This window comes from Megalobrama amblycephala, linkage group LG2 (assembly GCF_018812025.1).
Source record: "Megalobrama amblycephala isolate DHTTF-2021 linkage group LG2, ASM1881202v1, whole genome shotgun sequence".
Lineage (NCBI taxonomy): Eukaryota > Metazoa > Chordata > Actinopteri > Cypriniformes > Xenocyprididae > Megalobrama > Megalobrama amblycephala.
Window position 1 is genome coordinate 53,042,427 of NC_063045.1, and position 15,632 is coordinate 53,058,058.

The window sequence follows — 15,632 nt, forward strand, 5'->3', positions numbered from 1 at the left end:
AGAAAAAAGTCTGTTGAATTTTGTTGAAATTTATGTTGAAAGTTATGTTTGATACATCAGGCTTTTGAGGAATGTTTATTTGTACATCTCGCAATCATCATTGTATTGCATTGCATTAAATGTTTTGCCCCCACAATAAAAACTACACAGCTTTGATCATAAAACTACAGATTTAAAGGGATAGTTCACCCAAAAATGAAAATTCTGTCATCATTTACTCACCTTCAAGTAGTTCCAAACCTGTATGGATTGCTTTGTTCTGCTGAACACTAAGGAAGAATGCCATTGACTAACATAGTATTTGTTTTTCCTACTATGGTTGTAAATGGGGGGCGAGATCTGCTTGGTTACAAACATTTTTCCAAATATAATCTTTTGTGTTCAGCAGAACAAAGAAATTCATACAGGTTTGGAACTACTTGAGGGGGAGTAAATGATGACAGAATTTTCATTTTTGGGTGAATTTTAAATACAGTTTTCCTAAGACATATTATTGGGAGAAATAGAGTGATGTTTATATTCATTTTATGTAAGTAGTCTTCTATACTGTATTAAATCACTGGTTTACAATTTCATCTTTTTGGCCATATAAATAGCAACTGCACCAAATTGCATATTTTTGCTCTGTATAAAATTGAGATGTTTTTTCACCTTGAGTTGAGTATGAGCTCCATATTCTCCTATATTATACTGTATGAGCCATAAAAATGTATCAAATATGATATACAACAAAAAACAAACTCATGAACTCATCCATTTAATTAAAAAAATATATATATATTTTTTCAGGCTATTAATTCATATGTCAGACTTTACAGGGTTAAATCGCTAGAATTATTTTACAGTCACTTACTGTGATTTTTCATAAGTCATGCATGTTTCTGTGCAGTGACTAATAGCAATCTGTGATGATGTCATGACCACTTGGTCCAACAACGTGACCACACAATAACGACACACTTCTTGCCGAATGTTTCATGACATTTTTGTTAGTGTTTGGCCAATATGGGTGTTTCAACAGCTGATTCAAATATTTAGATTTCAATATATTAGTCAAAAGTTTGGACACACTTGACTAAAATGTCTCATGATGTTAAAAACCTTCAGATCTGAAAGCAAATGCTAAATGCTGAAATTACTATTAGACCCATTTAAATTATGTTGATAAATAAAAATTAAATATAATAAATAAATTAAATTATGCTTACATTTTGAATTTATTTATAAACTATTATATTAATGAATTTTAATATGATTAAGTATTATATGAATTGTATTAAATTGTTGATTTGGACTACATAACAATTTTACAACAAAATAATATAATATAATATAATATATAGAGACAGAATAATATATATATATATATATATATATATATATATATATATATATATATATATATATATATATATACACACACTATATATATATATATATATATATATATATATATATATATATATATATATATATATATATATATATACACAGACACTATATATATATATATATATATATATATATATATATATATATATATATATATATATATATATACAATTTAATTTACTAATATATAGAGAGCATTTTATATATTTTATATATATTTTTTATATATATATATATATATATATATATATATATATATATATATATATATATATATATATATATATATATATATATATCAGGTGTAAATAAATTTGATAATTAAGTAAATGTTTATTTTACACAATATTCCCTCCAAATTGACAGAAATATATTTTAAAACAGGAAATGTGCATGTTCAGGCTTCATTAAATTTACCAAGCAGGCACAGTTATTCTAGATTAAAAATGCAGTAATCCCAAAATAGCCAGAAATCAGCCGATGAATCGGTCTGACCAATATATAATTTGATCATTACTCTTTGTGATCCGTCTGAGGTCACACTGATTTTGTTGTTCTTAGGTGTGTGAAGAAGAACAAGCTGTTTCTGAATGTCCAAATTAATGGGAACGGTTGTGAGGACTCTCCATCACGCTCGCCCACTCTCTCTGCACGGACCCCTGGGGCGGCACCCGCCACGGCCCCGTACACTTTGCCTGGTACTCCCACACTACAGGAAGAGTACATCGGTCTGAGGAGTGAGTTCAACAGCACAATTACAGCATTTCAGACACATGAATAGTTCTTGACTGAGGAGAAGATCTTCAATTCAAATAGACCAGACTGCAGTGAAGTGCCTGCTGAATGCTGATCAGACTGAGGTCACAGTTCAACCTCTCAGAGTGAAGAGGAAGCTCTCACCTGCTCTACACACTCAAATACTCCTGCGATCACTGGCGGTTTTCAGGGAGAGGAGTAAATGATTCACCAGCAGCACTTTGTAAAAGCACAGCTGTTTACTGAGCGTTTGCTACTGAGTCTAGACCAGTGTTTGTTGTGTTTTGGAGGTCTAGTATATCTGGCGGTTCTGTTATGTCTAAAACCGTGTTGTTTAGAGACACTCAAATTAATGCCTCTCATTCAAACTGTCTCTGTCTGTTCTGTCTCTCTCTAGATAATGTTACCGTCCACCGCAGTTCACCTCAGGCTTTGCGGAGAGACATCGGTCTGGCTGTCACTCACAGGTAACCCCGCCCCTATGGGCTTACTTCACCAATCAAAATCTTCTAGAATGGAAATGATTGTAGAATTATGTCCTGGAGACATAAACATAAAGATGTTTGTTTTTGTTTACAGGTTCTCAACAAAGTCTTGGCTCTCCCAGACATGTCAAGTGTGCCAGAAAAACATGATCTTTGGGGTGAAATGTAAACACTGCAGGTGAGAAAATGTAAAAAATTAAGCGAATAGTGAATTTTAAGGCCCATTACAATTTATTTGCATTGTGAAATTATTTTAATGATATTTAAAAACATTTTTCATTACTGAATTTGCATTACAGTAATTGTAATGTAATTGTATTTACTGTAGTGCAGTAATTCAAAAAAAATGTCTGAATGCAATGACTTGTTTTTTTATTAAATATATTAAATATTTATATTATTTAAATAATATTATAATAAATAATATGAAATATTTTTAATGCGATTAACACAGTGTCCATTTTTTCCATCATCCTTGAGCTAGCATTACATCCTTTAGTAGCGAAACGATCACACTATCATTCATTCAAGAGCTATTAAACCATTCAAGCGTGATGATTAAAAAAAACTGTATTGGAGCGCTGTCTGTGTGACAGACACACATGACTCGTGCGCACAGAAAGCCAATTCAGACAGCGTGTCGGCCGCATTTAGTTCTCTTTCACACTTGAACGGACAAAAACACACAAAATTATGCCAAAATGGCAATTTTGTAGAGTATCCTCGTAAGTACAGTCTTAAATGAGTTAAATAAAGTCTTAAATGGCTGTAAAGAGGACATCTGACCGACATGTGTCAGATTCGCGTCATGTGTGTCAGATCTTAAAGTGACAGCAGCCTAATAAACCTGCTGCTGTGATGTTTGTCATTATTAATCATTGTTAATCAAAGAACAAAAGACAAAGAGAAAATCATTCACTGCTATTGAATGAATAATTATCTTTAATAAGGATTAATCTATATTTAATTTATAATTTCTTCATTGAAGACTGAAGTGTTTGGTAAATGTATTTAGTTTCTGTATATTTCCTATCAAGTATTTAAAATATACTGTCTTTATGTTGTTTCTACATTAATTTGGAGATTAAATGTGAAATGATTACAATATAAAAATATATTAAAAACGGTAATTTGGTAAATGTGATTAATTAGTTAATTTTTTTTAATCGATTGACTGCTGTAATATTTTATTTTATTTTATTTTATTTTATTTTATTTTATTTTATTTTATTTTATTTTATTTTATTTTTATTTTTAGAACCCGTAAATGTTTTTGACAAGTTTTGCGAGATTCACCCAAGGAAACCACACATCTACTAAAATATCTCATGTGTCATCTTTTCTATTTGTAGGTTAAAGTGTCACAACAAATGCACTAAAGAAGCTCCGTCCTGCAGAATCTCCTTCCTGCCCAGTAAGTCTATCTTATTTGTTGCTCAGATATAAGAATATCAATCATGACAGACATGTTTTTCCAACAATTTCATGTGCGTCTCTCAGTCACAAAGATCCGTAGGACTGAGTCTGTACCCTCAGACATCAACAACCCCGTGGACCGTCCACCCGAAGCTCCACAGTTCGGGACACTACCGAAGGCAATAACAAAGAAGGTACTGATTCCTATGTGACATTCATACAACAGTTCTGTTTTTGTAGTAGTCAGTATGTATATTGTCCAGATTATGCACATCACATACTTATTTTTTTAAACGGCAATATACAGTAAACACAATGAGCAGTATGCTAGTACTCCATAATGAACTCAGCTGGACTCTTTATCAGTTATTCTTGTAATAGAGCATTGAAAGCAGTTGGTTTCTTTCTGGCAGGATCAACCGCCAGCGCTGAATCAACTGGACTCCAGCAGTAATCCGTCCTCCACCACTTCCTCTACGCCTTCCTCTCCCGCCCCCTTCCAGCAGAGCAACCCTCCCAGTGTAACCCCGCCCCCAAACCCCTCCCCAAAGGGTCACCGTGACAACCGCTTCCACTTTCCAGGTAAGCACCTGTAAACACTGACACCGCAATAAACTAGTACGTTAACAAATACTACATTGATTAATACATAATAGACATCTGCATCAATCTTGGGTAAAAGAAAGCTGATATTCAGGACTCTTTAACTGCATGTAACATTCTAACTCAACATAAAGCATAATGGGACTTCAACTCTAACCTCAGACTGTCTCTCTCTCTGCTTCCTGCTTGTCTTCCTCTCTTCCTGTCTTCCTCCTCTGTGGTAAAGCTGCCTGTTATTTTCAGCACCGACAGCAGTTTATCTTCCCTGGTGAGTTAACAAACACAAAGTCTGTAATTGTTCTTCAGCCCTCATAATGACATCCAGGATTCAGTGGTGCAAATTCAATAAACAGTTGCACCACATGAGTTCAATATTTCAGCGCAGTTACTCTTCAAATGATGATCAAATGATCGCTATTATATCATAATATATAAATTCATTGTTATTTAGTATCATATATAAAGCACTATAATATCCAGTCTTGCACATATCCAGTATATTTCCATTCTTGCAGTGTAATTTTGCTGTCACCGGATTAAATTTGTCCTTATTGAATTTCTTTCTATTTTAAAGGTGATCTATTATGCAAAATTCACTTTTATAAGGTGTTTGAACACAGATTTGTGTCCACAGTGTGTGTAAACAGCCAGGCTTTAATGGTAAAAATCCACCTACTCCTTTTTTATAATCCTCATAAATCCTAAACAGTCTCTCCAAACGCGTGATTCCAGATTTCCCCCTACTCTTACGTAGGAGTAGGGAAGCTAGTGACGATCTGCCCTATTAGAATAGATACGGCCCTGAGTGAGCCACAGCAGTCTGCCATTTCTGTTTACTCTCTGTTTACTCTCTCCATCAGTGTCCGACTCCCGTTTGAACTCCGTTACTGACAATTGTTATTTTGGCTGCGTGAGATTTTCCTGCTTTGTTGTTCTTGAGTATCCAAAGTGCGAGCTGTTAAAGCTCTTTTGGAAAACGGTCTAAGAGCAGCAGCTCATTTGCATTTAAAGGGACACAAAAATGGCGTGTTTTTCCTCACACCCAAATATGGGCATATTTGACAAGCTATAATAAATGATCTGTGGGGTATTTTGAGCTGAAACTTCACAGACACATTCTGGGGACACCAGAGACTTATATTACATCTTGTGAAATGGGGCATAATAGGACCCTTTTACATAAAATGTCTAGGAAAAGCATATTCCAGTAACTTTAAATTAATACAATTATATAGATAGATGGATAGATAGATAGATAGATGTGGAATTGGAGTAATATAATGCATCGATTTTGCCTAATATTTTTCAAATTAATTAGCTACAATTTTAAAGTAATAGTATTATTGTTGACTAAAACTATTAAGTCATTTTTGTTAATTGAAATAAAGCTGAAATAAAATATGTATTAGATGAAGAACTTAAACTTACAAAACGAAAATGTGCAACTGAAGTAAAATAAATTGAAATACCAAAATGACAAAAACTGAAAATAATGAAAGCTAAACAGAAATAAAAAACAAAAAAAAACAAAATTAGAAAATAAAAAATAAAAAGCTATATATTATATAATAGTATATAAATAGTACTAAAATTAAAATGAACACTACATGCTGCTAACATTATTCTGAAAAGTTATTGGTGATCCATTAACAACACATTTGTGGGTATAAGGCCTAAATAAACTACTTATTTTCCATATTTTTGTGGATTCCCTATGAGAAACAATGAATTTCAGTAGATTTTTTAGCTCCAGAATGGCTAGCATGCTCTCAAATTCTTTTCATCCAGTCTGCAGTGAACTGAACTCACTTTTACAAATCTGAGCAGTGCCTAAAGTAATGTGTTTTGCATGTTTTGCATGCTGAGGTTTGATTTTTATTTATTTATTTTTTTTGCTCAAGAGTAGTTTGTGCTTGTGAGATGAGCTGCACCCTGCTGGTGATTTATGACACTGCATGTTACTTTGAGTAATTTCTGTAGCCGTTCAAACAGAAACAATTTGTTTACAGTGTCAGTGTTATATATTCTTTCAAATGTGAAAAGTTTATCAATATTTTAATGTTTTACATAGATGTGTGCAGTCCCAGCATCCTTCATTCAGATGGACTCCCAGACACAGTGTAAGTAACGGTGAAATTTACTGCTCAGAAACATAAATATACTGCTGCATGTTCTGCATTCAGTCATGGTGTTTTATTGTGTGCACAGTAATGAAATCGATCCGTCAGTGGAGGAGATGCATGCGGAACAAGACGAGGAAGACGACAGAGAGGTGAGGCATGTGTGGGACTGAATCTGATATGGTAATGCTCCCATCACTGCTGCGAAAACTCATAGTGGTTGGTTGCTCTTGTCTAGGAACTGGAGGAAGAGGAAGAAGAGGAAATAGAAGCAGAGGAGGAAGAAGATGTAGCAGTGGAAGAGGAAGATGAAGAGGAAGAGCTTGAGGATGAAGAGGAGGAGGATATGGAAGAGCTGAACCCATCCTCAGAAGGAGAGTATGAAGGAGACGAGCTGGACGACCTGCCCAGCACGCGAGGAGGAACCCACTGGAAGGGTCCCATCTCCCGGAAGGCCAGCCAGACGAGCGTCTACCTGCAGGAGTGGGACATTCCCTTCGAGCAGCTGGATCTCGGTGAGCTCATCGGAAAGGGCCGCTGGGGTCGGGTTCATCGCGGCCGCTGGCACGGAGAGGTGGCCATCCGACTCTTGGAGATTGACGGAAACAACCAGGACCACCTGAAGCTCTTCAAAAAGGAGGTGATGAACTACAGACAGACGCGCCACGAGAACGTCGTCCTCTTCATGGGAGCTTGCATGGCCCCGCCTCATCTCGCCATCATTACCAGGTAACGTCTCGGTTGGGGCTGCTAAATAATTTTGGGCAATATTATAATCACGATTATTTAACACGATTATGGGTCAGATTTACAAAACTGACAAATTACCGTAAGACTTAACATAAGACTGCAAGCCCATGGGAGTTGAAAGTTCTGCGGGTGATCTGCTCAAAAAGGCCTCATTCGTGAAACTTTTGTAAACATATGAGTAAATTCTGAGAATTTGCACGTAAAACGGTCCTTCCCGGAAACTCTCCTCAGGATTCACAAATGCTTCATAAACATCAGATTTCATAGTTGAAGGATTAGTTCACTTTGAAATGAAAATTAGCCCATGCTATATTCACCCTCAAGCCATCCTAGGTGTATATGACTTTCTTCTTTCTGATGAACACAATCTGAGATATTTTAATAAATATCCTGACGCATCCGAGCTTTATAATGGAAGTGAATGGGACCAATAAGTACGATAAGAAAGTGCCTCTGTCCACATCCATCCATCATAACGTACTCCACACGGCTCCAGGGGGTTAATAAAAGCCTTCTGAAGCGAAGCGATGCATTTATGTAAAAAAAAAATAATAAAAATAAAAAATCCATATTTAACAAGTAATGAAGTAAAATATCTAGCTTCCACCAGACCGTCTTCCCTATTCAAATTATGGAAAAAACGAAACTGGCATCGCGTCAGTTAAGATTTTTCCATAAGTTGAATAGGGAAGGCGTAGGACGAAGCGTAAGCTTTTTGAACTGCGAGAGTTTTACACATTTATCGTAAATAGAATACGGAAGGCTGTCTGGCAAGGCCAGCCACAAAAATAACCGTGTTATTTCATGGTAGCGATCAAGTGTGCTGAAAGTCCTGAAAAGTGATGCCAAAGCATTTTGATCGCCCCCTTGTGGCTGACTGCAGTATAGGTCTTAAACTCCGCCCTCTCTATGTAATCGAATGAGATGCGAGCCAAACTAAAAAATCCAATTACACTTCAAATAATTTTTTTCCAAAGATGGTTTCTGTCATTTTAGGTAGTTCAAGTGTTCATTTTTCCAATAAGTTTGGTTTTAGTTAGTTATTGGATACTATAAAAACGGGGCGTAATGTCATGATTGACAGCTGTGCTTGCAATTGAGTAATGGTGTAATCGGCAACAAGCATTACTGGGATATTTTGGCTTCATTTTTCTACAGTAGAAGGAAGCGGAGACGTGCTGTCCATCTTTTTTACAGTCTATGGTAGCGATATTCATCAAGTATATTTTGCTGAAAATTGTTGCTTTGATATTAAAATTTCATAATTCTCGATACCAATTTCAATACCCCAGCAGTATACTTGGCTAACTAATGTAAATATGTCCTCAGACAATTAATGAAGGCAAATAAACAGTTAGTAATACAATAAAAACAAAAAAAGCAAATTACAACCAATAGGACACATACAACAGAAAAAAGGATACAGATGAAATAAACGGTGCTTTAACTTTTTCATGCAAGTCGTGTTTTCATAATCGTTTGAAACCAAAATTGAAACACAAAATTGATTAATTGCACAGCCCTAGTCTCAGTCCATACAGGTGGCAAACCATTCGACATCTTTGACAAGCATGTCTTTAATTTCCCCACAGCTTCTGCAAAGGCCGGACGTTGTATTCTGTCGTGAGGGACACAAAAAACACACTGGACATCAATAAGACCCGGCAGATTGCGCAGGAGATTGTGAAGGTAGCGTTTGTATGGATATTGTTGGATGTGTTGTATATCTGTATGGCTTCGTATGATTAAAGTCTTGCTTGTGTTTCCTGTGTTTTAGGGGATGGGCTACCTTCATGCTAAGGGCATCGTTCACAAGGACCTTAAATCGAAAAATGTCTTTCATGACACAAATAAAGTTGTCATCACTGACTTTGGCCTTTTTGGGATCTCTGGAGTGGTTCAGGAGGGCCGGTAAGTCACAGTGTTAAAGGTGCGTTGCTCTGTGAAGTTTTGCAGGCGAAATCCAGCCATTTCAGTAGGAACCTGGTGAATTTGGTTTGAAAGTGGCTTCTGCGTCTGAGCTGTGCTTCACTAGAGACAATTGACCTCTTTTCCCTGCAAAATGTTGCTAATGTGACCACACCTTTGCTCTTGTTCCTGTGAATTGTTACCATAAAACAGATCTGTTGTGTTTTTAGACGTGAAAACGAGCTGAAACTTCCTCACGGGTGGATCTGTTATTTGGCTCCGGAGATCGTGCGTAAAATGAGCCCTGGAAACAACGAGGACAGACTTCCGTTTTCTAATGCTGCTGATGTTTATGCCTTTGGGTAAGAGATATACTTAACTTTAGACATAAACGCCACCCAAACAGAGCAGCGTTGACCTGTCGCCTTTATCTGCACTCTTTCAGCACCATCTGGTACGAGCTGCAGGCGAGAGACTGGCCCATAACCAGTCAGCCCGTAGAGGCCACCATCTGGCAGGTGGGCAGCGGAGAGGGCATCAGGAGGGTCCTGGCAGAGATCAACTTAGGAAAAGAGGTCACGGTGAGTGCCACATTTTTAAGTTGACACATGCTCAGTGGGATGGCAGTAAAATGACACTACTCCATTCCACTTCCCATGCCAAGACTCGAACCCAGGCTGCCTGGGTGAAAATAAGGTAACATAACAGCTAGACCATATGGGACAAATAATAATAATACCATATATATATATATATATATATATATATATATATATATATATATATATATATATATATATAAATTGTACTTAATATATTATTACATATTATAAGTGATAATTAACAAATGACATAATAATTACGTTTGTTTAATAATGATATTACACAATAATAAATCATTTTATTATTGTTATTATTAAAAATGATTTATTTTTTTATATTATTATTATTATTATTCATTATTTATTTATTTATTTTAGTGTCATTCCACAGCTCAAGGGAACTTGATCAGAAAAAAATAGCTGGCAATACAAATTAAAGAATAGTATGTTACAGAATAATATCAAAAATATATTTTTTGTTGTTGTTGGTTTTTTTTTTTACTGAATGTGTCAATAAATGCAAAATATCACTGAGGTTAATTTATCACACTTTCATGGTTTCATAGTTTCTTCATTATGAAGGATAACATCTATTTGACATTATTTTCATAGGCAAATCAAAACTCAAAAGTTATATAAATAATCTATAATATTTTACATATCACCCTTCAGCCCTAGCTTATTAGCTTCTGACAGAGATTTGTAAAGATTAGTAAATCGCATCAGAAATAACATTGAAGCACAAAACAAAATGTGTAATTTATCATTTATAATCTTGTTTCTTGTTAGCCCTTGTGAAAATAATTCTGTTCGAAAAATTATTTTTATTTCGTTTCATTTTACATCAGCACTCTGTGAGCCACAAAGAGTACAAAATGTGGTATCTTCGAAGTTTTCCTTGTAAAAAAAAAACATCCAAACTTCGAATGTTAGTGCTGACTGCTCGATTCCTGTCTGTCCCACAGGAGATTCTTTCTGCCTGCTGGTCATATGACCCCTGTAATCGGCCCACATTCACACAGCTGGCCGACATGCTGGAGAAACTGCCCAAACTCAACCGCCGTCTGTCTCACCCCGGGCACTTCTGGAAGTCTGCAGAGTATGTATCCTAGAATGTGGCACACTGTAAAAAGAGGACAAACAGGTGAAACCTGCACAGTCTGCAGAAACGATGACACACTTTATAAGTGTTGTTTGTTTGGTTACTTCCTTCCTGGCCTTCTCTTCACCAGGGGTATTTTTATCTTGTTCAGTTCATTATTTTTATCAGCAGCACATGTCTCAGTTGTCTCTGTTCAGATGAGCAGTATCCGCACTGGTAACTTTACAATTGGAAAAATCAATCCATTATCATAAAATATTATTATTTAATTATTTTAATAACAATACTAATTATTATTATTATTATTATTATTATTATTATTCATAATAAAAAATAACAACAATAATAATTCGTCCATCCATCCGTCCTTCAAACAGCTTGTCCGATGTAGCATCGCAGGGATAATGAAACGGATATCAGGCTGAAAGCAGTGAAACACCCTGGCCCGTCAATAAAAATAATAATAATACTTATTATTCTTTAAATTATTGCTCCTGTTTGTTTTGTTTATTTTTTGAGGTTTTACTAGTAATGTGTGCTAATAATGATCCATTTCTAAAACTACATACTACATTATTTCTTCAGTTGCATTAAAGGTGCAGTAAGTGATTTCTGAGAAACTATTTATATTTGAAAATATTTGAAGTCACCAAAACAAACACACCCCTACCCAAAAGGATCACAGCCCTATCTTCGTAGCTTCACCCCCAAATTAACGAAAATGCTATGCAACACAGCCACCTCCCCCCTCATAAGTGTACGCCCCTTACTGCTGATTGGCTATAAGTGTTTTGGTGCTCGATCCGATCCCCTTTCAACAGCGTTTCTTATAATTTGCTTACTGAACCTTTTAAGTAATTAATTTCCACTTAAAATAAGGTTCGCTTGATATAAATACTCCAGTCATATCTATAATCTGTTGTATTGTATATAAAGGTGGTCCCGCTCATTTCGCTTATCAATGTAGCTGCCATCTTGAAAGCAGAGTACTATTTAGTTTATTTTTGTAAATTCCCCCCATGGAGGTGAATCTGGACCCCCTGTTAGTGACCAGCATACTTAGTGTGTGTTCACACTTGGCAGGTTTGGTTCGATTTCAACGAACCCTGATCCATTTGCTCTGTTAGTGTGGTTCATCTGAATAAGTATAAAAGCTACCATCCGAACCCTGGTGCGCACCAAACAAGTGGACCGAGATCACTGAAAAGGTGGGTCTCGGTCCGTTTCCAAACGACCTCTGTTGCGGCTCATATGAAATATGAATGCACAGACCAAATACATGTAAACGAACCAAAATCACCTGGTCAAATTACCATTTTATATATATATATATATATATGTGCATTTAGCCCAGCACACAGCATTGTTTTAGATGTTTGGTAAGTTCCGTCACAAAATATACATCATAAAAGCCGACCAATCAGATTGTGAACGTATCCCTATGCTTTTAGGTTCAGTGTTAAAGGGATAGTTCACCCAACAATGAAAATTTGATGTTTATCTGCTTACCCCAAGGCAATGACATTTCTTCAGTAGAACACAAATGATCATTTTTAATTCCAACTGTTGCCGTCTGTCAGTCGTATAACGCATGTCAATGGGAACTCCATCTATAAGAGTCAAAAAAACATGCACAGACAAATCCAAATTAAACCCTGCGGCTTGTGACAACACATTGATATCCTAAGACACGAAACGATCGGTTTGTGCGAGAAATCGAACAGTATTTATATATTTTTTTTACCTCTAAAACACCACTATGTCCAACTGCCCTGCACATCCGGTTAGTGAGGTCTGAACGCGCTCTGACAACGGAAGTGATGTCTCGCACTCATTGAAGCAAAGCGCGAGACATCACTTCCGTCATCAGAACGTGTTTTTTGACCTCACTAACCGGATACTGAACGCAGTTGGACATAGTGGTGTTTTAGAGGTAAAAAATAAATACTGTTCGGTTTCTCGCACAAACCGATCGTTTCGTGTCCTAGGACATCAATGTGTCGTCACGAGCCACAGGGTTTAATTTGGATTTGTCTGTGCATGTTTTTTTTTTTACTCTTATAGATGAAGTTCCCATTGACCCACATTATAAGACTGACAGACGGCGACAGTTGGAGTTAAAAATCATCATTTGTGTTCTACTGAAGAAACAAAGTCACCTTCGAACCAAGCAAACCGAACTACAAGTGTGAACACACCCTTAGTGCACATTTATGAAAATCTGTCTTACTGCTAATTTCCTCTCCTACTGTGCATTCATAACTCTAGAACTATCACTTTCTCTCTCTAACCTGCTTCTCTTTCTTTTTTGTCTGTCATTTATTTCTTGTTGTTGTAGGTTGTAGCCACGTGCCTGAAACATGAGAAATGCAAAACTCAATTCCTGGCCCTGCCTTGCATGCCTGCTGAAAGCCTGACCTCTTCTGGACTTATAAACTAACATCGCCTGCTGTTCCGTCTCTATCTTTCTTTGGTTCTGTGGGTGGTGGGATGGGGGACTACCGTGACCATGCGTAAAACAAAACGCTTTGCCTTTTTTAAATTCCTATTTCTACTATTATTTTCGGAGTGTGCGACTGGTTCTCTCTTCCCCTCCTGCTCCGGTTTGTGACATCACGTGACGCATTTCCTGTTGGATTCGCAGGATTCAGTGACACTGCAATGAAGATGTTCTCCTTCTCTCTCACTCTTTCTCTCTCTCTTCTCTCCCTCTCTCGTGGTCTTGGTGCCTCTTAGTCCTGTGTGACATGCGCTGATTCTGTCTCTGATTGGCTCGTCTGATTCATGCCAACATACCTTTAGTTGTCACTCTTCCTCCATGGTGTCCGATAGTAGACATTTTGTTTCGCAAATGATGGAAAGTTAGAGCTGTGAGGTTCTAACAAAATGCGGCCTGGGTTATAGAAGGGCCATTTCTGAGTACAGTATGCGAAAATGAGCCAAAGAGAAGCATGTGCATCTTCTCATCTGACTACTATCGGTCCTGATTTTCCACGACGAAGATGTTGAACGCTTGAATTAAAGTGAGATTTCAATGAACCCAGCAGAACAGTGTTCCATAAGTTGTTTAAACATGAACTCTCATGTGTGTTTGTGTGTAACGTGCGTGTTTGTAACATTGTGTATGTGGAAGGGTGTGTGTTTGTTTGTTTTGTGAAAGACTGGACTTTGTGGTTTAGAAATATCAATGACAATGTAAAATATTTATGTATAAATATGGTTTATTTATTGTACAGTCAATGAACAGAATTCTTTTAATATTTATATGGACATTTTATATAAATATAAATAAATATATATACTGTACATCATGACATTTTGAATAGGTACTGCTGTGCTATCCCAGATGTAAATATTCTTTATATTTTTTCATGTAAAAAAACAAAACAAAAAACATGGAAAACTTTTTTTAGAATGGGTCGGTACATGTCATGTACAGTCATATTTTTGTATTGCATGTGGCTACTGTACACAGTGTCTGTTCTCATCCTTGAAAGACAATAAAATTGAGCTTGTCACGTGACTGTGTTCCGGTCTATTCCCGGGGATTTGCAGAGACTTGTGAGGAATGGTGGACAGATTGCCTCAGAATGTCATTGTAAGCACACAACCATAATGAGGACAAAAAATTCTTCTCATGGAGCACAATTGTGTTTTATATACAGTTATAATGATGAAAATAACTCATGTGTTTGGAGTTTTTAGACTTTCTTTGTGGAAAAAGAGAGAAATACGGGCGTTCAGAAAAATGACGGTTCGGTTTTTCTCTGTGTTTATGCCAGTAATGACCTCTAGGGGTCAGTGTTACACTGTCTCACTGCAGGGAGTTCATACCATTACTGGAATCGGCGTCTAGTGTACCAATGCACAGGTTAACACAACTTCAATAGCACAGTGAAGCACTTAAAGGGTTAGTTCACCCAAAAATGAAAATAATGTCATTTATTACTCACCCTCATGCCGTTCCACACCCGTAAGACCTTCGTTAATCTTCGGAACACAAATTAAGATACTTCCGATGGCTCAGTGAGGCCTCCATTGGGAGCAATGACATTTCCTCTCTCAAGATCCATAAAGGTAGGCTACTAAAAACATATTTAAATCAGTTCATGTGAGTACAGTGGTTCAATATTAATATTATAAAGCGACAAGAATATTTTTGGTGGCGCCAAAAAAAATAACGACTTATAAAGTGATGGCCGATTTCAAAACAATGCTTCATGAAGCATTGGAGCATTATGAATCAGTGTATCGATTCATGATTCGGATCGCTTGTCAAACTGCCAACGGCTGAATTTACGTGACTTTGGCGCTCCGAACAGTAGACTCGATACACTGATTCATTTATGCTCCGATGCTTCCTGAAGCATTGTTTTGAAATCGGTCATCACTTTATAACTCCTTTTTTTTTGGCGCAGCAAAAATATTCTCGTCGCTTTATAATATTAATATTGAATCACTGTACTCACATGAACTGATTTAAATATGTTTTTAGTAC

At 36.4% G+C, this 15,632-nt stretch overlaps 1 protein-coding gene across 3 annotated transcripts in view; it reads left to right on the forward strand.

The window, feature by feature from the left end:
- ksr1a (kinase suppressor of ras 1a) overlaps positions 1-14,657 on the forward strand; it is a 45,588-nt gene extending 30,931 nt beyond the window's left edge. For 2 of the 3 annotated variants that reach the window (XM_048180879.1, XM_048180878.1), the window contains exons 5-20: positions 1,954-2,129; positions 2,546-2,615; positions 2,728-2,811; positions 3,986-4,047; positions 4,134-4,243; positions 4,463-4,631; positions 4,879-4,920; positions 6,724-6,772; positions 6,861-6,924; positions 7,011-7,501; positions 9,115-9,211; positions 9,300-9,433; positions 9,661-9,792; positions 9,876-10,011; positions 10,998-11,131; positions 13,473-14,657. In XM_048180879.1, coding sequence (XP_048036836.1) covers positions 1,954-2,129; positions 2,546-2,615; positions 2,728-2,811; positions 3,986-4,047; positions 4,134-4,243; positions 4,463-4,631; positions 4,879-4,920; positions 6,724-6,772; positions 6,861-6,924; positions 7,011-7,501; positions 9,115-9,211; positions 9,300-9,433; positions 9,661-9,792; positions 9,876-10,011; positions 10,998-11,131; positions 13,473-13,479 — 1,957 coding nt within the window. In that variant the 3' untranslated portion in view covers positions 13,480-14,657. Of the gene's footprint in view, positions 1-1,953; positions 2,130-2,545; positions 2,616-2,727; positions 2,812-3,985; positions 4,048-4,133; positions 4,244-4,462; positions 4,632-4,878; positions 4,921-6,723; positions 6,773-6,860; positions 6,925-7,010; positions 7,502-9,114; positions 9,212-9,299; positions 9,434-9,660; positions 9,793-9,875; positions 10,012-10,997; positions 12,709-13,472 lie in introns of those variants that run through there. The other variant, XM_048180877.1, reaches the window with a different exon arrangement.
- Positions 14,658-15,632: the final 975 nt, after the last annotated feature.